Here is a 24865-nt window from a genome sequence, read left to right as displayed (position 1 = left end):
CACCATAGCTAACCTGCTATCATACTCGGTTTGATGAAACAAGGTTAGAGCCAGTATTAGTCAATAAGGGACCAATAAGGGATCAGAGACAATGAAAACCCGGCCCTCTGATGGAAGCGACCAGAGACAATAAAAACCCCTCCCGCTGACCAATAAGAGATCAGACACAATGAAAACCCACCCACTGACCAATAAGAGATCAGAGACGATGAAAGCCCCGCCCACTGACCAATCCGGAAATGAAAATCCGTTGAGATCAGCAAGACAGGGAGAATTAAAAGAAAGGATTTGCGAGCATCTGGAAAAACCTTCTAATTTTCTGCATCAATTTCAAAAGATTTCAATATACTAATATTATCCAATTTAAGAAACTATTTAACTGACCTAGCATCTTTTCCAGTCATTTTCACCATTTACGTATCCTAAATCGCTGATAAAGTGTACCAACTTGTCAGAATACCTACTCAGACTTCTACTGTCCAGGTGAGATGCATAATTTATGATCTACAAACATTTGTACAATAAACTTCCAATGAGCAAGGAAGGGAGGAAGCACCTCGCCAGTCAACCATGTCAAAATTGTACACAGGCTTGTGATCGCAGCGCTGCTATAAATAGAAAAAATCTTGACATCCAAAATCGCTGCCGTTGTGTCCTTGGGCAGGACACTTCACCCTTGCCCATGGTGCCGCTCACACTGGTGAATGAATGATAAAGAAATGATAGGTGGTGGTCGGAGGGGCCGTAGGCGCACACTGGCAGCCTCGCTTCCGTCAGTCTACCCCAGGGCAGCTGTGGCTACAAATGTAGCTTACCACCACCAGGTGTGAATGAATAATGGGTTCTCACTTCTCTGTGAGCGCTTTGAGTATCTAATAATAGAAAAGCGCTATATTAAATCTAAACCAATATTATTATTATTATTATTATTATTATAAATAGTTTGTCCTCGTTAGTGCTTATAATAACAATATCACTAATACTTGATTAATATTCAAGTCAAATGTAGTATTGTTGGCAGATTTTGAATGGTTATTTATTTGATTTTATGGGCAAAATAGAGGACCTCCCACATTCCATTTATGTACAAGTTAGAATGCATTAAAAAAAAACGTGTCCGTCTTCTTGCCTCTCATAATGATTGTGAACGATAAGCAAAATTCCAAAAAAAGTGCAGTTCCGCCTTATGTTGTGTTACAAAATGAACAGGAAGTGAACACATGTCTTAGAAATGTATTTGAAGTGGAAAAGGGGTAGAATTAGATAAACTATGCTTCTTCCTACTCCTTTTCATGTTGTAAAGAGAAAAGGAAAATATGTGAAATACGTGATGTGTCATATTGTAACTGTCTGCATATTCAAAATAAACTTCAACCAATCGAAATAAAGTAGTATATCGCAGTATGCAATATGAATCATAATTGACATATTAGCAGTTGCAATCGTGTTTTCTTCAGCAAGTAGACTATCTTTTTTAATATCGTATTTATTATATTATTTATTTATTATTTATTATAATACATTGTTTTTGCTGACTCTGATTGAAGTAAGATGCTGTGTTGTCGATTAGGGATTGTAACGGTATCAAAATCTCACAGTATGGTATTATCATGGTATTAAGGCGAGGCTACAATTTTATTGTGGCATATGTAAAAAAAAAACCTTACAGTGTGAAGTGGAAAAGATGTTTAGCATAAACACACTTACTGTAATTAAACACAAACATAATGCTAAAATGTTCTTAACCAGTGGTTCTTAACCTTGTTGGAGGTACCAGTTTCATATCCGCATTCACCGAACCCGAACCGTAATCATAAAATAATGTTATTACATTAAAGAAATACTAATACATATTTTACAAACAGAAAGTTACAGGCCTATGTTATGGTCCTATGTTTACATCACATTGTGCAACATGTGAATGTTTTGGTGGGAACTAAATGCAATATCTGAAAGGGGTACACATTATTTCCAAAGTAGGACTCCCCCACCCAGACATATAATACTAGTACACAGCTCATGAAAAACAATATGTTATAGTCATTGTAAGTGGGCCAAAACACTTATATTAGAAAATAATCTCATGGAAATGACTGCTTTCATTTGATTATAATAATATAACATTTAACTTGTTATTTAGTCAGGTTTGGGACAGGTGTGCTGCAGGTCTGACGTCGCTCACATGTGCTCCATCGAATGCTCAAGGAGTTTTTTGCGTTTGTTCACACATATGGAAAATTAGAGGGAACATTGTTTGGGGGTATCCATAATACGCCGACAGGGAGAAGCTTGTTTACACGATGAGTCGGGTGTGTCTTGACCTACGCGGCGGAGGCTCTGCCGAACCCCTGAGGCCGACTCACCGAACCCCTAGGGTTCGATCGAACCCAGGTTAAGAACCACTGTTCTAAACATACTACAAACAAGTATGTTTAAGTGCAAAGAATAGTGCAGAAACATTTACTGTTTCAAGGAAGTATTTAAAAAAATTACGGTTGAGTGTCTTAAAGTGATGTAAACATCCAGTGTAAAACAATAATGTTCACTTTAGTGTCTTTCAACTTTTACTTTATGAGAAGCAGTGGACATATTTTTATTTCAGTTTGGGTAATGCTGTTTCTTGGAAAAAATTTAACTAACAATTCAACTTTTAATAATATAAATACCTCACAAACTGAAATCTAGCTTTGCTGGCTTCAAATATATTTTCTGGGTGATAGTTTATGAGGTGGCGACTTGTCAAGCCCAGGGTGTGGTCTGATAGGCTCCAGGTTATTAATGACTGAAAAATCGATCACACTTATACTCATACTTATATCGAACATTTCTTCAATAGTGAAAATGAAAGCAGCAAAGGTTTCCTCGTTTTAATTCACTTATAGCTCTTTATTTAAATAAGATGTGAATGCATTGGCCATTAATTTTTGTTTACTTGCTTGTTTGTATGCATAATTGATTTATATATATAATTCCTTTACAAGAAATAACAGGAATATAGGAAACTTCACGAGCAATGTCCAGTCCTCAGTATTTATTTCACAGTGGTTGAATAAAAAGTTACGGAATCTATTTCAACTAGCTCAATCGTTTCAGATCGTATTGTTCTAAAAAAATAAAATAATACTGCGCCTAAATCGCATCCGCAACCACAAATTCAGAATCAAATCGAATTGTTGTAAAAAGAAATCGTTACACCCCTACACCAAATCCATTCAAATAATTATTGAGAAAACTTTAAAACTTCTACTAAAGAGTCCAGCGCAGTTTTCCTATCATTTATCTTTTAATTAAATCATGCTACACAACAATACCATCCACATTGAAATTCTCAGGATTTACTTTCTGCTGACAAATTTTAATGTGCGCAAACATTTTCAAATCAAAAGATTTATGATAGCAATTAAATGTTGTGACATTCTGTTGGTCAAACTATATGTGATATGCATTATTTATGGAAATACACAAGTGATTACTCTTCCTCAATGCAACATTGAAATAAAAATATAATATATGCAGACTTAATTCAACATCCTGTATTAAAATGCTGAACATGAGACATGTTTGCTGATTAAAAGGGATGAGCCAGATGGTGGAATGATGCTGCTGACCACTTAGCTGTTATTGTTTGCTGAGACTTAAATATGCTGAGAAAACTTTGTACTTTCTATTTTCTGTAGATTGCAAAAGTACGGTACAGTAATCCCATAACCTTCTTAATGGGATGTGATGAATGTGAGAAGGTTTTTTTTTTTTTATTCCTGTGGCGTGCCAATGCCTGGCCTGACGAGTCCTACTATAAACACACACAGGGAAAGGCTCCAAATGCATGGAATTACCCAGGAGGAGGCCAAGGAGTCTTGCTTTCCAAAGTAGGCTTTTTTTTAAGACAGCAGAATATATCACTGAGTAACTATTGCTGTCACAAAAATGGTAGTGACATGCCGTAAACCATCAGAATCTGACTCACAGCATGTATGTGTGTGTGTGTGTGTGTGTGTGTGTGTGTGTGTGTGTGTGTGTGTGTGTGTGTGTGTGTGTGTGCGTGTGTGTGCTATGAATGAGGTTTAAACTGCAAGGATTAAGATTTAATATTATTAGGTCTTTATTTCCCACCTAAATGCTGCAGGTTTTTTTTTTAATGTGTTTTTTAACAAACACAAGCAATAAATCAATCTGTGTGAAATTGCGCTTCAAATATCCCGGCTGTAACACATTGCAGATTTAAAAATAAAATGTATTTTTGAAAAAAAAAGCATTTTCTTCATCTTTTTTGGCCTAAATTAAGTTTTTATTTGTAATAATAATAATAATACATTTTATTTATAAGGCGCCTTTCTGGGCACTCAAGGACACTGTACAAAATCACAACAATAAAATCAAATTGGATAAAACAACAACAACAACAACAACAACAAAGAGAACAGAAACGATGATTACAATGAATAAGCAGTCAGGAATAGGTGTGTTTTGAGTCTTGATTTGAAGAGGGATATTGAATCTAAGTTGCAAAGGTCTCTGTGTCTTATATGTGTTACAGTGCAGTTTGTGTTTTATTTTCTATTAATTATGTTGTGGCAATACTGCAAAAACACACTAAACTGAGTTCCTTTTCCGGGTTAAGGTGTACACAGCGAACTATATAGGCAGCTATAGCGCCACTGAATTTTTACCGCGACAAAATCATATTTTCAAAATGTTTTAATACCACAGCTTTGACGTGGTCGGTGTGAAACCACAATACAGAAACGCAATGCTAATATGGAAAGCTAACATCACAGCTCACGATTGTAACTACGACTGTCAAGTTGACTAAGTTTGTGCAGAGCAACACAAGCCTGTGGTTTCAGCACTCAAATCCCAGTTCTAATTTAGAGGAATTATCCAGGATGGGATGAAGTATTTCCACATCGTGGCCATGTTGTAGTGGCCGGGTGATGGCCATTACAATGATGCTTGGAGGATTCTTCAGGTTAGCAGTAAGTGCTGTAATCGCGAACAAACTCAAGGCTACTAATGTCAGGGTGAATATATGGGTGTTATTTAATTTTTAGAGGGCTCTGATCATGTTAATTTATTTTATTTAGAAAGTCATAATTAAGACAATATTTGATTTATTAATAAGTCTACTTCGCGGGAATCATTATATTGTGGTCATGTCCGGTCCCAATTAACAGTGATAAACAAGGGTCAACTGTAAATAATAAATGTTTAAAAAAAATAATACAATTATAAACTTACTAAATACTTTGACTTACAATCTTGTAAAAATAGTGATTTTATTGTGATGGCCGAAAAAGTGTTTTTGTCTTTGAGCTTTTATTCGACTGCTGTAATGTGTGACGGTAAGCAGGGTGTTGTAAAGTGATTCTCAAAATCATGGCTGTTTTTATTTTTTTATTTTCATGGTAAGTTTCCACAGCGTCAGTGATCATCTTTATAAGACCCCTGCTTACATAAACCCCTGCTGGTAATGGTCCCGAGTGAGTAAGTGATCTATGCTATAGGCTAGCTAGTTGCATTTGGAGAAGCCATCGGAGCCTTAAAACATTGACACCGTATTTATTTCTTATTTGCGCAGTTAAACAATAGCAGGTATTTTAGGGGGGCTTTAACATTTTGGTGTGATTATTTATTTATTTTATTTTTTTACAAAAAAATACAGAATAAGTCAATATAAATTTGCAGGAATATGAGGTTACATAAATAATAATATAACCTGTCATTATTCACTGTGATTATACATCATTAGAAGACCCTTTGTCAGCGCTTATCATCCAATCCATTCTATCAGTAAAGCTTGCATTACTATACCATGTTTTCACTGTTACCTTAGCAAGGTCGAGCCAGATCACACACTGCAAAAACTGAAATCTAAGTAAGATTAAATATCTCAAATAAGGGTGATTTTTAATTATTTTCTGTCTGATAAGATCATTCTTCTCACTAAGCAGATTTTATGTTAGAGTGTTTTACTTGTTTTAAGGGTTTTGGTCCGAAATTATCTCAGTAAGATATTACAGCTTGTTGCTGAGATTTTATGACCTATATTGAGTAAAACATGCTTGAAACTAGAATATCAACTGTTGCAAAGCTGTGTCATTAACACTCACAAGTATGAAACTACTTTTTTAAAGTAATAATTTCTTACTACAAGCATGAAAAAAAAAAATCACGATGCCGAGCACATATCATTATGTCAAGATAATGGCTCTAGCATTTACTTATTTAAGAATATTTTTCAACATATTGAGCAAAAAGGTCTCTTTTTTTTTCCACTAAGAAAAGTGCACTTGTTATTAGTGAGAATATACTTATTTTAAGGTATTTTTGGGTTAATTGAGGCTAGCTAATTTTACTTGTTATGGAAAGTCTTGACAAGCCAAATTTTATTGTTCTATTGGCAATTAATTTTGCTTAGTTCAAGTAAAATACCCCTAATTTTTGTATTTTTTTTTTCTTGTTTTTGAACACTGACTTTTTGCAGTGCAGCAGTATTAAGGCTCAGTGCGTTCACAACACTGCAGGGTACTATGTCCAATTCAGAATTTTTTTTGTCAAATCAGATCTTTTTAAGTAGTCCGGACTCCGATTTGAATGCAAACTGACCCGAATACAGACATTGCATCATGACGTTGCACATCCTGCAGTGTTTACGGAAGTAAACTCGGAGGTAGACATGTACTTCTCAGTACTGGCGTATTTGTGGCAATTTTAAGGATTCTGTGCAATCAAAGTCAACATTTCCTCAACCGCGGAGAAGATTATGAAAGAACGATGTCTGCCCTGAAGAGCGTGTTGGCGACCAGTGGTGGAACATTGATTGACCTAAGTTCCTAAAACATTATTCTTACCTGTTTCTGCTAATTCGTCAACTATTTATTTTGTATTTGTCTATATCAGTGAATAATAATGACACTTATGACACTATTATGCAGTCACACTGTAGTCGCATCATAACACTATCTGATTTGTACTATAAAACTCATCCTAATAATGTCTATAATTTTGATGACAGAAAAATAACTTCAATCAATCAATCAATCAATCAATGTTTATTTACAAACCCCGTTTCCATATGAGTTGGGAAATTGTGTTAGATATAAATATAAATGAAATACAATGATTTGCAAATCCTTTTCAACCCATATTCAATTGAATGCACTACAAAGACAAGATATTTGATGTTCAAACTCATAAACTTTATTTTTTTCTTGCAAATAATAATTAACTTAGAATTTCATGGCTGCAACACGTGCCAAAGTAGTTGGAAAAGGGCATGTTCACCACTGTGTTACATGGCCTTTCCTTTTAACAACACTCAGTAAACGTTTGGGAACTGAGGAGACACATTTTTTAAGCTTCTCAGGTGGAATTCTTTCCCATTCTTGCTTGATGTACAGCTTAAGTTGTTCAACAGTCCGGGGGTCTCCGTTGTGGTATTTTAGACTTCATAATGCGCCACACATTTTCAATGGGAGACAGGTCTGGACTACAGGCAGGCCAGTCTAGTACCCGCACTCTTTTACTATGAAGCCACGTTGATGTAACACGTGGCTTGGTATTGTCTTAAAGTTAAAGTTAAAGTACCAATGATTGTCACACACACACTAGGTGTGGCGAGATTATTCTCTGCATTTGACCCGTCTTGCTGAAATAAGCAGGGGCGTCCTTGGTAACGTTCCTTGGATGGCAACATATGTTGCTACAAAACCTGTATGTACCTTTCAGCATTAATGGTGCCTTCACAGATGTGTAAGTTACCCATGTCTTGGGCACAAATACACCCCCATACCATCACAGTTGCTAGCTTTTACACTTTGCGCTTATAACAATCTGGATGGTTATTTTCCTCTTTGGTCCGGAGGACACGACGTCCACAGTTTCCAAAAACAATTTGAAATGTGGACTCGTCAGACCACAGAACACTTTTCCACTTTGTATCAGTCCATCTTAGATGAGCTCAGGCCCAGCAAAGCCGACAGTGTTTCTGGGTGTTGTTGATAAACGGTTTTCGCCTGCATAGGAGAGTTTTAACTTGCACTTACAGATGTAGCGACCAACTGTAGTTACTGACAGTGGGTTTCTGAAGTGTTCCTGAGCACATGTGGTGATATCCTTTACACACTGATGTCGCTTGTTAATGCAGTACAGCCTGAGGGATCGAAGGTCACGGGCTTGGCTGCTTACGTGCAGTGATTTCTCCAGATTTTCGGAACCCTTTGATGACCCGTAGATGGTGAAATCCCTAAATTCCTTGTAATAGCTGGTTGAGAAAGATTTTTCTTAAACTGTTCAACAATTTGCTCACGCATTTGTTGACAAAGTGGTGACCCTCGCCCCATCCTTGTTTGTGAATCACTGAGCATATCATGCAATCTACTTTAATACCCAATCATGGCACCCACCTGTTCCCGATTTGCCTGTTCACCTGTGGGATGTTCCAAATAAGTGTTTGATGAGCATTCCTCAACTTTATCAGTATTTATTGCCACCTTTCCCAACTTCTTTGTCACGTGTTGCTCGCATCAAATTCTAAAGTTAATGATTATTTGCAAAAAAAAAAAAAAAGTTTATCAGTTTGAACATCAAATATGTTGTCTTTGTAGCATATTCAACTGAATATGGGTTGAAAATGATTTGCAAATTATTGTATTCCGTTTATATTTACATCTAACACAATTTCCCAACTCATATGGAAACGGGGTTTGTATATAGCCCTAAATCACAAGTGTCTCAAAGGGCTGCAGAAGCCACAACGACATCCTCGGTACAGAGCCCACATAAGGGCAAGGAAAAACTCACCCCAGTGGGACTTTCATACCGTATGAGAAGCAAAGTACACTACTACAGCATTGCAGTATAGGTGTGCTACTTAAACCTAATTGATGTTGTTTAATAGCCTTCGTGTTATTTTAGAGTAGCGTTTTGGGGGCTCTGAAGACTGGATGCACTGACAGACTCAGTCAAAGAGGTGGAGTTCTATGGCTGTTTTTTATCCTCACTTTTATTGTTTTCACCATAAATGGCAGGTTATTGTGATACTCCATATCACCCATCCCTACTGGCCAGGTGTTGCTTGTGGGCTTTGAATTTGACAACTGTGATCTAAATGCCTTAAACTACAAAACAGAAAACTAACAATATTGCTTTTCAATAATGTATGCATCACAATAAGCTTACACAATAATGAATAGATCTCCCAATGTGCACCAAAATTGTTATGCCAAAGCTGTAAAAAACAACCGCAACATTCCCTTTTTTCTTACAAAAATGACAATCTTAAGTAAGATTTGAGTCATTACATGTTATTTTAATTGCTTGTTTTGTGAGCAGCACCTTAATCAGTTAAAGCACCTTTAATTTCATTGTGTATTAGCTTCTCCGTTTTTCATTTCATTTTGCAGAGGCGACAGATAGAAAGCAGCATGGATGGAAAATGACACCATTAGTTACGTTTCCACTCGAATGTCCACACTTTAATCACATTTCCATTAAATTAGCCAAAGAAAATGCAAATCTATGCACTTCCACACGCCACCATGAACAGCATGAGTTGGCCACATGAAACTAAGCAGCTGGTGACACTTACTCTCCCTTTCTCTAATAAGATGGCACATTAAAAAAGCACTGATCAAAACTGAAAACACAGAAAACCATGCGGAAAACATGTTGGAAAGGAAGACTATATTTGGCTCAAGTATTAAGGGATGAAGTACCCTCGTTAGCAGATGGCAGATACCTGCTCAAGCCCTCAAATGACATTTAAAAGGCACAATGTGTAAGATTTATGGTACATTTGGTACAGTAGGAAGGAAATATAACAAATACACCAATGTGTTAATTGTGTTACTGGACACTAGTAAACCCTTTACATGAACACAGAACTGGTTTTATTTATGTGGGAAGTATCATGCATTTTCCTGTTTACCCGTATTACTTGCTCTCGTAGAAGACGTTTGTCATATTTTTTTTTTTTTAATATTATTTACCATAATTTCCGGACTATAAGCCACTTCTTTTTCCCACACTTTGAAAACTATGCTTTATACCACAGGTTCTTAACCTTTTTGACCTTGGGGCCCAATTTTTCCACTACAGAGGGGCCTAGGGCCCACTCAAATATTAACACTGAATTAGTCATCTTACTCTTGATTTTAATCATATTCATTATTACATCTAACTCAAATTTCAATTATTAAAATAAACCCTGTTAAATTATATGAACACAAGTTGATCACAAATATAATCAAGGCTACTATGAAAAATAAATCCTAATCAAATATACTTCAAAAGAAGGGACTCATAAAAAATGATAAAAAATAAATTTACAAACAAGTTTGCAATGCTAAAAATAGTACATTCTGAGTTAATTTATAAAAAAATAATACTAATACATTTTTCTTTAGTAATATAAGATTCACGGTGGCAGAGGGGTTAGTGCATCTGCCTCACAATACGAAGGTCCTGAGTAGTCTTGGGTTCAATCCCGGGCTCGGGATCTTTCTGTGTGGAGTTTGCATGTTCTCCCCGTGACTGCGTGGGTTCCCTCCGGGTACTCCGGCTTCCTCCCACTTCCAAAGACATGCACCTGGGGATAGGTTGATTGGCAACACTAAATTGGCCCTAGTGTGTGGATGTGAGTGTGAATGTTGTCTGTCTATCTGTGTTGGCCCTGCGATGAGGTGGCGACTTGTCCAGGGTGTACCCCGCCTTCCGCCCGATTGTAGCTGAGATAGGCTCCAGCGCCCCCCGCGACCCCAAAGGGAATAAGCGGTAGAAAATGGATGGATGGATGGAATATAAGATTAAAGTGCAAATGAAAATACAGCTTAACCACTGAAGTCATGAATTTTGCAGTGGTGGAAAAGTGTATTACAACTGAGTGCCGCTAATTTATAGATTTCTCCGGGTTAGTAAGATTCGCATGCCGCCATTAAATTTGGCTTCATCACATTAGACCAAAGACATTGTCAAACGGGTCACGGTAGACTAATGAAATATATTCACATTAAATCAAACACACTTACACAATTTTCCAGTCAGCTATTTAGCGCGCTATGGACTCACCCTCATCAAGATGCAACAAAGTGCACACAACGCAGGTACAGAGCCGAAAGCGATCAACCCGGACATCGAAAAAGAAAATGGCCACCACACGGAATGGAAATCCACCGCCTCCGAGGCTACCTGCCTCAAGACTAAAGCCAAAATGGGGCCAAAAAACCCTAGGTTCCCTCAACTTCGAAACCTAAGAAGACCACCCTTAGTGCGCAGGAAGAGGAAAAGGACAAAGACCGTAATGAGTGACTTTTCCGGTAGGCTACTGTGTGTCTGTTTCTTCTTAAATTTGTGCATGAACACAAGCGCCTGTGTTAATATTACATGTTTCAATCGTGTACAGATAATAAACTTGGGGCAGCATATATATGTACAAATTAAAATTTGGCCAATAACTATGTGTGTGCGACTTATATTTATGTGCGCTCTATAGCCCGGAAATCACGGTAATAGTTTTTGGAAGTAATTGTTTTGAGTTTTTTATTGATCTTATTCTATGCAATCTTTATCTTAATGCAAGTATTAATTCAGGCTCACAATATTAAATCTTTATTCTTAAAAACATTTTAAAACAAAATACTAAAAATAAACAAATATAATGTATTAGTTTGAGCATAGTGGGTGAGTCTGAAAGTTACAAAGACATTATTAGGGATAGACGCAGTTGACTCCATCAGTTTGATTTCAGGCTTTCCGACATAAATAAATCCTCATGGAAGCAGTAGCAGCAAGCTTGGAACACAGGGTGCCACTCTTAGAAATCTACAGTGAAAGAAAGTTTCTGTAGCGTTTTTTTGTACATAAAATACCTTATTTTTCGGACTATAGGCCACTACATTTTCCTTACGCCTTGAACCCTGCGGCTTATAAAATGGTGCGGCTAATTTATTGGGTTTTCTTCGCTAACGGTCATTTGTATTGAACAAATAGTTTTCAACACCGACAAATACACTAAAAAGCTCTGTTATTGTTTGTGCTATGGCACCACCTTTTGGACTTTTCGCTCACTGCACTTCCTGTTTCGTACCTTGAACCGGAAGTATATCCTGTTTCGTCTACTATTCATCTATAGCGTTTCTGCTCAAAGGATTCCTCATTTATCACTCCAAGAAATGTTGGTAAGTTTTACAATATAACTAAAACAATTCATACGTACTAAACCATCCCATGTGTGATGTCTGTAGGAATGTCCATCCATACCACTTGTCTCCTTCGGGGTCGTGGGGGGTGCTGGAGCCTATCTCAGCTGCATTCAGTCGGAAGGCGGGGTACACCCTGGATAAGTCGCTTTCATGCATATTTGTACATGTTATCATAATGTAAGCTAGCATTGTTACAAAGAGCAAATATGCTAACACGTTTACAAGTGTCTGTTATGGTATTCTTTTTGTATTTTTTCAGTTTTGTAAATTCACCAAAACGTCACCGTGGACTTATTGGGCCTGTTTAGGTAAATAGAGAGCTAGCTTCCGGAGCTTGTGGGTCAATGACAATGACTTCTGTTTTGTTTGATCAGCTGTTTTACTGCTGTGTGACAGGCACCCTTTGGAAACAATTAAGGTATGTAAATAAAATCAACAAATTCTTTCACGCGGGCATCTGCAGCTTTTAGTCCGGTGCGGCTAATACATGTAAAACTATTTATTTCTTCTAAAACTTGGTGGATGCAGCTTAAATATCGGTGTGCTCTAAAGTCCGGAAAGTATGGTATGTGTTATTCATATCCCCTGGTAACTTGCTTTGGATATATATTATGGTATGATCCTGAGTGCGGTCCACACCCGGCACCTTAGTGCATTTCTCATGAACTCCTCTATTAGGAATGACTGCACAATTGTTGACTCTCTCCTAAGTGAATGTTCAGCAATTGCAGGCTAACAAAGTGATTTGACCTGCAGGGGTGTAGTCCGTCTTATCTGCAGAATGTGATTTAAGCTTACACACTTGTCCTTAATGGCAGATCTTTAATGTAAGACAACTTACTTTTTGTCTACTTTCCTGACTCTAAGCCAGTGGTTCTTAACCTTGTTGGAGGTACCGAACCCCACCAGTTTCATATGCGCATTCACCAAACCCTTCTTTAGTGAAAAATAAAATGTTTTTTTTCAAATTCAAGACAAAGTTATATGTTTTTGGTAACACTTTAGCAGTGTTGGGACTAACGCGTTACAAAGTAACGCGTTACTGTAACGCCGTTAGTTTCGGCGGTAACTAGTAATCTAACGCGTTATTTTTTAGATTCAGTAACTCAGTTACCGTTACTACATGATGCGTTACTGCGTTATTTTACGTTACTTTTTATGTAGTATAAAGTGTGTTTTATCAGCGCGCTGCATCGTTCTGATTCTTCTTGTGTCACAAGCCGGAGAAGAGAGACATGCGCTCTGTGTGTGAGTGTGAGTGTGGGGAGGGAGGAGAGGGGGGCGGGGGGGCGTGTCTGATCATGGCGGAGCCAAAAGTCGAGTTTGCTAACATGGAGATATTTTCACTACTTTTCTTTTGTCGAGCACAAAGAAAATAACATTTTAGTTAAATGTAAATTGTGCTTTGGATCAAAGATCCCATCTACTGCCCAAAACAGCAATTCAAATCTGCTGAAACAAGCTACATAAGCAACATGCTTCGACGAAGCTAGTAAAGAGAGATAGAGACTCCAATGACACTTCACCTCCACCACCACCACTTAAGGATTAACTCTGCCTCTGCTCATCATTCAGCACTGAAGGTACACACACTCTGTCAATCAATGTTCCCTCTAATTGTTCATGTGTGTGAGCAAACACAAAAACTCCCTGAGCATTGAGTGGAGCCCATGTGAGCAACATCAGACGTGCACACTGTGGCTACACCAGCAGCACACCTGTCCCAAACCTGACTAAATAACAAGTTCAATCTCCATCCATTCATCCATTTTCTAACGGCTTGCCCCTTTCGGGGTCGCGGGGGGTGCTGGAGCCTATCTCAGCTGCATTCGGGTGGAAGGCTGTGTACACCCTGGACAAGTCCCCACCCATTGCAGGGCCAACACAGATAGACAGACAACATTCTCTTATTATTATAATCAAATGACAGCAGTCATTTCCATTTCTAATATAAGTGTTTAGGCCCACTTACAATGACAATAACAAAAAATATAGTTTTCAATGAACTGTGTACTTGTATTGTTTGTCTGGGTGGAGGTCCTGCTTTGAAAATAGTGTGTATCCCTTTCAGACATTGCATTTAGTTCCCATTAAAACATTCACATGTTGCACAATGAGATGTAAGCAGGGGATCATGTGTACATTCCTGCAACTTCCTGTTTGTAAAAAATATATTTTTATTAGTATGTATTTAATATACTAACAGCATTTAATGATTAATATTTATAAATTAAGATTCCTAATAAATGACACTAGAATAAGCACACATTTGATTGGTAAATCATAGAGTAACGACCTGGAATTACACTTTATGTGTGGTGTTGGAGTTGTCCGACTTTTTGTGTGGCTGTAAACGCATCACTGGCTAAGTGCCATATGTGCATGTGTTGGCGCAAGTGAGAAAGAGCGAGCGGCTGCTGTTGATATAACAGTGATGTGTTTATGGCCGACAATAAAGAGTTTTGCTCAGTAAAGTGATGGATGGAATTCATGTCCTCAGACATATTATTATATTTGAACAATGATGACGAAAACTGTTTTCTCTGTCGTGTCCGTGTCGTGTCGAAAATTGTTATGCGCTTATTTTTTTATTTGATTTTGTGCGTGGCATAGATTTGCCGTGCGCAGAGGCGCGCTCCTTAGAGGGAACGTTGCTGTCAATTCTCTTATATACTCTTTCATTCTAGACTTCTAGAGTGTTTGATTATCACATCACTCTAAATGTATAGACTATAAAGTTCACAAACATAAAGAGGGATGCTAGTGGGCCAGGCCAATCTTTCCTTATCTCTAAACTAAAACTGGGGAAATGTGTAAAGTGTTCTGGGCTTCAGACATGATTTTGTGTCAGAATTTCTTGAGGAAAAAATGCCTGGTTAGGCTTTGTGTATGTAGTGTGTGCCTTTCTTGATTTACAGCTATGCTGTTATTATGCTGTTTGTTACTTATGTATGTTATGTTGCAGCTATTTAAAATAGTTTTGTCAATTTGTTCTGGCCAGAAACAAATTGGCCTTAAAAAAAAGAAGAAAAAAAGAAGTAACTAAATAGTTACTTTTCACAGTAACGCATTACTTTTTGGTGTAAGTAACTTAGTTAGTAACTGAGTTACTTTTGAAATGAAGTAACTAGTAACTGTAACTAGTTACTGGTTTTCAGTAACTAACCCAACACTGCACTTTAGTATGGGGAACATATTCTAAGTAACAAAGACTTCATTTACAGTTATTTGGACACTAGGAGAACATATTCTAAGTAATAAAGACTTAATTTAGAGTTATTTGGTTAGGGTTAGGGTCAGGGTTAGAGGGTTAGGGTTATAATAAGGCCATGCCGAATAAGGCATTAATAAGTACTTAATAATGACTAGTTAAGAGCCAATATGTTACTAATTTGCATGTTAATAAGCAACTAATTAATGGTGAATATGTTCCCCATACTAAAGTGTTACCATGTTTTTTTTACTGGTGCACAAAATGAACCGTGCATGAACATCACCTTGTTCAAACAACAACATCAACACAGTGCATAAACTCACAAAAAATTACACACCTGAAAACCAGTGTGACTTCTGCTGTTGCCGTATCCGTAATACGCCGATAGGGAGAAGTTTTTATTTACACGATGAGTCGGGTGTGTTTTGACCTCCGTCAAACCCCTGAGGCCAACTCACCGAACCCAGGTTAAGAACCACTGCTCTAAACCAAAAATGTGTTTGTTTTCTTTTGACAGTGGAAGCCCTGCAATTTAATTCCCCTGATAATTTGGATTTGGCAAACATTGCCTCTAATGTTGCACAAAACCTTATACAAATGTAGTTCATCATCTGATGAGATGTCAGTATATCACACAAAACTTCTTAGTAAAAAAATACAGAGGAGAGCAGGGCTGTGCGATTAATCAAAGGTTTTGCAAAGGCTGCCGGAAAACCAGCAGAAGAAAAAGAAATAGGCACGTGACACACTGAAGCAACTTGGAGGAAAATTCAAACACGGAGCCGACAGACAGCACGAGCGGCTTGTACCTAAACAGAATTCTGTGTCAGTTGTTTGAACACACTTTGGCTACATTGAATACATTGGTACTTTAACTTACAAGTTCCCCAACCTTGGAGTGTTTTGACATAAGAGCTATCTCTCGGCCAATTGCTATGCCTTTAGTTGCGAGAAAAAAAAAAACGGTACTTGCAAGCCTCCTTGCTGCTAGTTGGCGTAGCAAATGCCACAGTGAACCCCTTAAGATCCGACCAAAACGTATGGTGTTACTTGCTGGCAATAGTTTATAGCTAGAATTTGACACAACTTTGTTTTCCAACCATTGGAATGGAACAAGTCAGTGTGAAGATCAGTGCTGAGAAAAAATGTACGATATTAATTTAATTAAAAAAACAACTAAAATATGACCAAATGTGTAGCTGACTTTTTGAGGCACTTTGAGCATATCGCTGCTTGTCTGCACCATACCGAAGCAGAATGAGTTCAACGCCAATCAAGGACATTAAGATAATACCTAAATGGTGGACATTTTCAATGAAAATATGGAGAGGATGGCGATTGTGTGTTTGATGTAGAAGCAGCTGGAAGGACATAGCATAGAAGTATGATCTCAAAGGTAAATGCTGTACATTATTATTACATTACTTCATAAAACTACTGTTTGAACTGTATTGTTTTTATATAATAGCTCTTATCTAAAAGTTCGATTTCCTCTTTGAAAGACACGTTACATGTTAAAATTGTGTTTTTGGGTTGCCAAGAACCAATTAAATAGATTTTAATTCATATCACTGGGCGATGTAGTTTTGTGTTACAAGCTCAGTCATAGAACTAATTAAGCTTGTAAATTGAGTTGAGGTGCTACTCGAATAATTGACAGTGGGATAACGAGGTAGAAGGTTCATTTAATTGTGGTTTAGGTGTTTGTCATCATCACACAAGGCTAGCAAAGGGCGAGGTAAGATCGAGGTAATGCATGTCAACAAACTTCTTGTCAGTTGTTATCTAAGTTTATGAAAGCAAGTATTGAGTTTACAAAATTATTCATGATTAGGTTCATTTCACACTTTTGTGACGATTAAATCATTTCTCACTCCGTGCTTTATCTTTGCACTTGTATGACGATTAAGAATGTTAATTTGACAAACTGACTGTTCAGTCATTGAAGGGTTTATGAAAGCAAAAATGTCTCTGTAACCGGTCCTTTCTAATCATTGTTTGTTGGATTGGTGGTCGATCATCACCCCAGAATGGATTGTCTTTGATCTTAGAATTTCCACTCTATAAAATCTCTGTGTTTCGTACTAATAGCAATATTGTTGTGAGACGCAAGCACCCAGGATGCTGTTTCTCAGGAATCATGCCAGCAGGACGCGGAGCAAAGCATCCCATCTGCCCTTGATTTCCATTTTATTCAGTCTACTGCACAGCCTGTTTTACTATCTGATCACTTTATACCTTCCTGTCTTCCTTTTTCTCACTTGTCACTTTCTGTTTTGCTTTATCAAAGACACCTTTCATCTCTTTAAACCCACTGACATCCCCATACTCTGCTTTATCACGCCTGCCTGCTCTTTCTTCTACCCCTCATTATTCCCCTTTTGTTGTCAATTCAGTCTTAAAAATGTATGCCGATTACTTTTGGGACATCACAGAAGAAAAGCTTTTAAAGTACAGTATAACAATTGGTTGCCTTTTTTTCCTATTTCTTGAAGTGTATGTTACTTAAGCTTGAGTAGTTACAACAGAGTGACAGAAGACAGTGGACTATCGCTGTAAAGATGGGCCCAAAAGAATGTGGACAATAGTTTTTAGAAAGTTTGCCAATAAACAATACCTGCTATTAGTGTTGTCCCGATACCAATATTTTGGTACCAAAATTATTGTGATACTTTTCTGAATAAAGGGGACCACAAAAAATTGCATTATTGGCTTTATTTTGACAACAAGTCTTAGGGTACATTAAACATATGTTTCTTATTGCAAGTTTGTCCTTAAATAAAATAGTGAACATACAACACAATTTGACTTTTATTAGTAAGTAAGCAAACATCCATCCATCCATCCATTTTCTACCGCTTTTCCCTTTTGGGGTCGCGGGGGGTCGCTGGAGCCTATCTCAGCTGCATTCGGGCGGTAGGCGGGGTACACCCTGGACAAGTCGCCACCTCATCGCGGAGTAAGCAAACAAAGGCTCCTAATTTAGCTGCTGACATATGCAGTAACATATTGTGTCATTTTACATGCTATTATTTTTTCAAAATTATTAAGGACAAGTGGTAGAAAATGAATTATTAATCTACTTGTTCATTTACTGTTAATATCTGCTTACTTTCTCTTTTAAAATGTTGTATCTACACTTTGGTTAAAATGTAATAATAACTTATTCTTCTGTTGTTTTATACTTTACATTAGTTTTGGATGATACCAAAAATTTGGGTATCAATCTGATACCAAGTAGTTACAGGATCATACATTGGTCATATTCAAAGTCCTCATGTGTCCAGGGACATATTTCCTGAGTTTATAAACAAAATATACATTTTAAAAAAACTAAAGAAAATGTTGTGATGCCAAAATATATCAACTAGATACGCTACTGTACTTGGTATCATTACAGTGGATGTTAGGTGTAGAGCCACCAATGGCGTTTGTTTACATTTTGATGCCGGTGAGCTACGGCGTGTAGTGAAGCATGTTTAGCTATTCCTCGTCCTGCAGGGATGATACTTGTAAGAAACGTACTTTATTTGTCGCCATGGAGGTGAGGATTAGTGATTTAGAAGTACCGGTAGCTAAAACACTGCCGACTGGGGCTGGACTTTAGCCGCTAGCTAGCTAGCCATATCTTAAAGCACCTCTTCCCGAGGGCGTTTCAGTGTTATAACTTCACCTTTATCGTTAGTTTTTAAGCCAAAATGAGTCCGTTCTCCCTTTTCTGTCTACACACTGTGTCTGCTTGTAAGTACTCTGTGATTGTGCGCTGCCGAACATGCTCCTCTGCTCGTAAACCAGTATTGACACGTCGTGACGACGATGGCGCACCGGTACTTTTCAGAGGTAATATAGTACCAACAATGATTCATTAGTATCGCGGTACTATACCGGTATACTGTACAACCCTACCTGCTATATTAACTTGAGATGGACTGAAAGATGGTAAACACACAGAAATACCGCAGAACTCATCCAAGCATCAAAACATCACTACTAAATCCCAGCTTAGACAGCAGAAAGCATCAGCCTTTAAGATCTACACTTACCTGCCATGCCTGGAGGAGTTTTCAAGAATTTTCCATTGAAATTTTGAATGACCACGTCACACTTTTCTGTAGACTCCATCCTGAGAAACAGCAAAGGAGACGTGATTAGACCATATCTCAGGTAAAAATTATCTCTCTATATGTCACAATTTCATATATATATGGCAAATAAGCACTGTGATCAGTGCATGTACAAGTCTTACATATAACACTAAAAATGTCAAATACCTGCCTGGTTATGCATCTGAGATTGACTATGTACAGATGTTACCAGTTTGATTTTGCCTCAATTTTCGCTTTAGGCCTGAGTGAAGAATGCGTGAAGAATACACTACTGACCTGATAAGACCTGATAAGTCAGAAAGAGAAAGAGATGATTCAGTATAATTTTCTCATAGATGCTACCTGGTGGTTGTTTGAACACACTGTAGTGGGTAGTCCCACTCCTTAATGCCTCAGTCACACGCAAGGAAGAGGCAAAATTACAGTGTATGAGCAAAATGTCTTGAGTAGGGCTGCTGGTGCCTGTGTGTGTGTTTAGTGTATGTGTGTGGACGTTTTCTATGGGGTTTCCTCTCCTTTGTCCCAGTTTAAAAGCTCCATTCAGTTTGAGCTGTTGTGTGTCATGTCCTCTTTGTCTGCCCCTATTCAGCTGCGCTCACCCAATCACAGCTCAATGACTAATTGCCTGCTTGGCAAGCAAAGCCAGTGTGTGAAGGAAAAATGGTGACAAGAGACATTGTGTGTGCGTGTGTGTGTGTGTGTGCGTGTACATAGGCTTGCATCTCTGTGTGTGGGTCTTGGGTTTCCTTCACAGAACCACTGACCCTAAAGGGGAACCTGACTGCATGCTAATCGCTGGCACACTCCACAGTGAAACTGAGAGGATCACATGCCAACACATGCACACACAAAATGGTGACAAAGGAAATGTCGAGCTACTGCATGAGGTATGGAAGCGGCAGGGAGTCTTTAACACTGATATATCGATATGCTGTGTATATCTAAGTTATTGTGTTCTAAAAAAACACACATCATTATTGTATTGTAAAAAGCATCGCAAATAGATGGATCGATAAGTTCATACAATCAGCCCTTCTGCAAATTTCAAACAGTCGTTCGCAATAAAAGTTAAAGTACCAATGATTGTCACACACACACACTAGGTGTGGTGAAATTAACCTCTGCATTTGACCCATCTCCTTGTTCACCACCTAGGAGGTGAGGGGAGCAGTGAGCAGCAGCGGTGGCCGCGCCCGGGAATCATTTTTGGTGATTCAACCCCCAATTCCAACCCTTGATGCTAAATGCCAAGCAGGGAGGTAATGGGTCCCATTTTTATAGTCTTTGGTATGACCTACTGATCTCAGGGCGGACACTCTAACCACAAGGCCACTGAATTTGCACATTTTGACCAATCAGCGTCATTCTCGCCAATTTCATTTGTCTTTGAGTGGCACTCAAACGCCCACATCATCTGTCTAATTTAGACAAAGCAGGATCAGCAACAAGTAACATTATGTATGTCAACATTTTATTGCTCAAACAGCACAATTGTCATCCTTACGTGCAGCTCAGATCTACTTCCTGTGTCTGTTTACAGCGCTTAGGCTTTTAGGTAATGTAATATATGAAGATTTAGCAGCACACCTCTGTTCCTACACTGCAAAAAGTCAGTGTTGAAAAACAAAAAAAAACAAAAAAAATTAGGGGTATTTTATTTCAACTAAGCAAAATTATCTGCCAATAGAACAAGAAAATTTGGCTTGTCAAGACTTTCCAAAACAAGTAAAAATTAGCTAACCTCAATGAACCCAAAAATACCTTAAAATAAGTATATTCTCACTAATAACAAGTGCACTTTTCTTGGTAGAAAAAAAGAGACCTTTTTGCTCAATATGTTGAAAAATATTCTTAAATGAAGTAAATGCTGGTGCCATTATCTTGACATAAGCTACAATTCTCTGCTGTTGCCATTTCTCATAAAAAAGTAGCATATAGTTCTAACTTATATCATTATTCATGTGATAGTCTCGATTACTGTAACGTATTTTCAGGCCTCTCTATGTCTAGCATTAAAAGATTACATTTGGTACAAAATGCGGCTGCTAGACTTTTGACAAGAACAAGAAAGTTTGATCATATTACGCCTATACTGGCTCACCTGCACTGGCTTCCTGTGCACTTAAGATGTGACTTTAGGTTTTACTACTTACGTATAAAATACTTAATGGTCGAGCTCCATCTTATCTTGCTGATTGTATTGTACCATATGTCCCGGCAAAATTTCTGCGTTCAAAGAACTCCGGCTGGTGATTCCCAGAGCCCAAAAGTTTGCGGGCTATAGAGCGTTTTCTATTCGGGCTGCAGTACTATGGAATGCCCCACCAGTAACAGTTAGAGATGCTACCTCAGTAGAAGCATTTCAGTCCCATCTTAAAACTAATTTGTATACACTAGCCTTTAAATAGACCACCCTTTTAGACCAGTTGATCTGCCGTCTGTTTTCTGCTCTGCCCCCCTCTCTCCTGCGTGGAGAGGTTATTAGGTGACCACAGATGAAGCGCGAGCTGTTTAAAGTCAGGACCACCATTACGGTACATGATATGTAGACCACAGGGAAGTGTTTTAAACGTAGAAACACATCGTAATACAGTATGGCACCTTTAAGGTTGCAAAGACCACTTGGAACCTTGATAAAAAAAGTAATAAAAGTAAAAGTTGATTACATTTTTTTAACATTTTTAGTGGCCATTGTGGTTAGAGTGTCCGCCCTGAGACTGGGAAATCGTGAGTTCAAAACCCCGGCCGAGTCATACCAAAGACTATAAAAATGGGACCCATTGCCTCCCTGCTTGGCACTCAGCATCAAGGGTTTGAATTGGGGGTTAAATCACCAAAATGATTCCCGAGCACGACCACCGCTGCTGCTCACTGCTCCCCTCACCTCCCAGGGGGTGAACACGGGGATGGGTCAAATGCAGAGGATAATTTCACCAAACCTATTGTGTGTGTGACTATCGTTGGGACTTTAACTTTAAATTTTATTGGAAAAAATAAACCTCAAAGCATTGCAACTTTTGCTGCAACATTCTGAAAAGCTACCACAAATTCAGGCATTTTACAACAATCACAAAAAAGCTTGCAAAACCCTGGAGGGACTGATAAACCACAAAATGATTGCAAAATCTCAACACATATAATATTACACATTATTTTTGTAATGAGTAATCTGTTTTAAAATGTGTATGTCATTTTCAACGGCGTTTTTTTCACACCTGGCAAAGCCAACCCCTCTGCTTAGTCCGTTGGCGTCCCTCAGTATCCGAGTAGAAATAACATGACCAAAAGGCTTCAGCATGTTCTCCAGCTCCTGCTCATCCATTGACACTGGAAGGTTGGAGATGTACAGGTTGGTTGGGTCCTGTTCCTGTTGCTGTAATGAGAGAAAATGGAGAAAAGTGCCTAAGAATGTGATTCAGAAATGAATGGTTACTCCCAATATTATGCCTATGGAGAGAAGAGAAAAGAATAATGAAACGCTCCTTTAATCCTCCCGCAGGGATGATAACTTTAAATGTAACAATGCCCCTGTGCAAAGCAAAACACCTTTTCTCCCACATTTAACTCTCTACTAAAAGCAATGAGCATTAAAGCAGTGTCCTTTGAGTTATTCCCACATTTATGACTCCATATGTCACCATAAAACTGCAGTGAATTTCTACCTAAATGGCAAACTCTGCTCAAAAGAAGAATAAACACAACATTGAAAAAGACAGCACATCGGTGTCACACCGATAGATTTCATGGTTGTTTACGAGTTGCTTTTAAGCTCGCCTTGAAAATTACGGAACTTCCTTCTCATTTGCTTAACTGAGCTGGTATATTTCAATTATTTTTTTGTCCGTTTGGCAGCTATTCATTTGAAAAATCCTTCACGGGAGACCTGTGTGTGTTTGTGCTTGCAATATAGATAAATGCATAGAGTTTCATTGGGCTCGTTCCACTGCAAACAGATACCATTGAGATGTGGAAGAAACACATCAACATAGGAGAACATAGTAATTATAACACAAGCACAACCCTGTTCTTTTACAGACCTCGTATGGATACTAGTACTGTATTAATAGTCACACATCGTCTCCTCATTTCATTAGACTTTATGGCTGTGGTGTCCCAATGCACGAAGCAAGGGCCATAAAGGCATCCTTGGATACGCTCATTACACAACTTTAGGATGAAGTAGAATAGAGATTGCAAGCTAGCAGGCCTAACATCAGTGACCTCTGACCCCCCAAATTTTATTTTGGGTGAATGGAAAAATAACACTGACTAACATCTTATAGTTAGTTTTCCCAATGGCAGTGGAAATTGTTTCAATTGTATAGTATGTAGATGGATGTTCCAAATCTTTACCGATATATAGCTCTCCATGATTGTTACACAAAGGTTCAAAGAAATGTTATCCACAGCATCCACTAAATGAAAAATATCACAGCTCAAGCACATTTTCGGTTAAATTTTACCTCATACAACTGCATCTGTATGCTGTGAAATGACAAAAGGCTGTCATTTCAAGACCCCGGTGAAAATAACTTGGGTCTACGCAACTTTCCTAAACACAACAACTAGCCTGAGCAAATATTTTCTTAATATGATTCATCTTCTGAATGAATGTATTTTGTCACTTTAAATACTAAGAGTGGCAATCTTTAGGGACTTCACAATTTTAAGTACACTTAGGATTCAGGGGCTACATTTCAATTATAAATGGATTATTAATGCATATTTGATATTACATCTATCTATATCAAGGGTCCCCAAATGGTTCTGGCCCGCCAGTGTCCAAAATCTGGCCCGCCGGAAGTCACAAGTTCAAAATAAAAAAATACAAAAAAAACAACAATTATTATTATTTTTAAAAATCTGTCCTTTCTAATCCATTTTCTATCGCTTGTTACTCTCGGTGTCTCCTAGCCGCTCAGGCAAATTATATTGTCTAAAAATGTCATGTCTGGGATCTGTCAGGACTTGGACTTTGGCGTGGTTTGTTTTCCCATGGTGCAAAGGATTTGGACCGGACATGGCGTGAAGGTAAATACATATTTAATTTTAACACTCAAAAAAGGAACAAACAAAAGGCGCTCACAGTGGAGGCACACAACTTAACGCAGGGAACAAAAACTTGGACTATGCATAACTATGAACATGGCAAAACAAAAGACACTAACTGTGGCATAAATAAACACAACTTACTTGCGGAAGAAAAAAGCAGCATGAACGATGGTATCAAGAGTGTCAGGGGTATATCGAGAGTGTGATGTCATCTGCGGGAAAACTTATTTGCTGGCGACATCTGTCAGCGCCTTTTGTTTGTTCCTTTTTTGAGTGTTAAAATTAAATATGTA

At 38.0% G+C, this 24865-nt stretch overlaps 1 protein-coding gene across 2 annotated transcripts in view; it reads right to left on the bottom strand.

Annotated features, from left to right (window-relative positions):
• LOC133597907 (RNA-binding motif, single-stranded-interacting protein 3-like) overlaps window positions 1-24865 on the bottom strand; it is a 379536-nt gene that overhangs the window by 98062 nt on the left and 256609 nt on the right. For both annotated transcript variants that reach the window (XR_009814684.1, XM_061950903.1), the window contains exons 5-6: window positions 22736-22893; window positions 19458-19537 (exon numbers count right to left, since the gene is read on the bottom strand). Coding sequence is in view for 1 of the 2 variants with exons in the window: in XM_061950903.1 (XP_061806887.1) it covers window positions 19458-19537; window positions 22736-22893 (238 nt within the window). In the remaining variant the exon portion in view is untranslated. The remainder of the gene's footprint in view (window positions 1-19457; window positions 19538-22735; window positions 22894-24865) is intronic.

This window comes from Nerophis lumbriciformis, linkage group LG04 (assembly GCF_033978685.3).
Source record: "Nerophis lumbriciformis linkage group LG04, RoL_Nlum_v2.1, whole genome shotgun sequence".
NCBI lineage: Eukaryota > Metazoa > Chordata > Actinopteri > Syngnathiformes > Syngnathidae > Nerophis > Nerophis lumbriciformis.
Note: the sequence above shows the minus strand (reverse complement) of the source record. Positions and strands in the feature narration are given on the sequence as shown.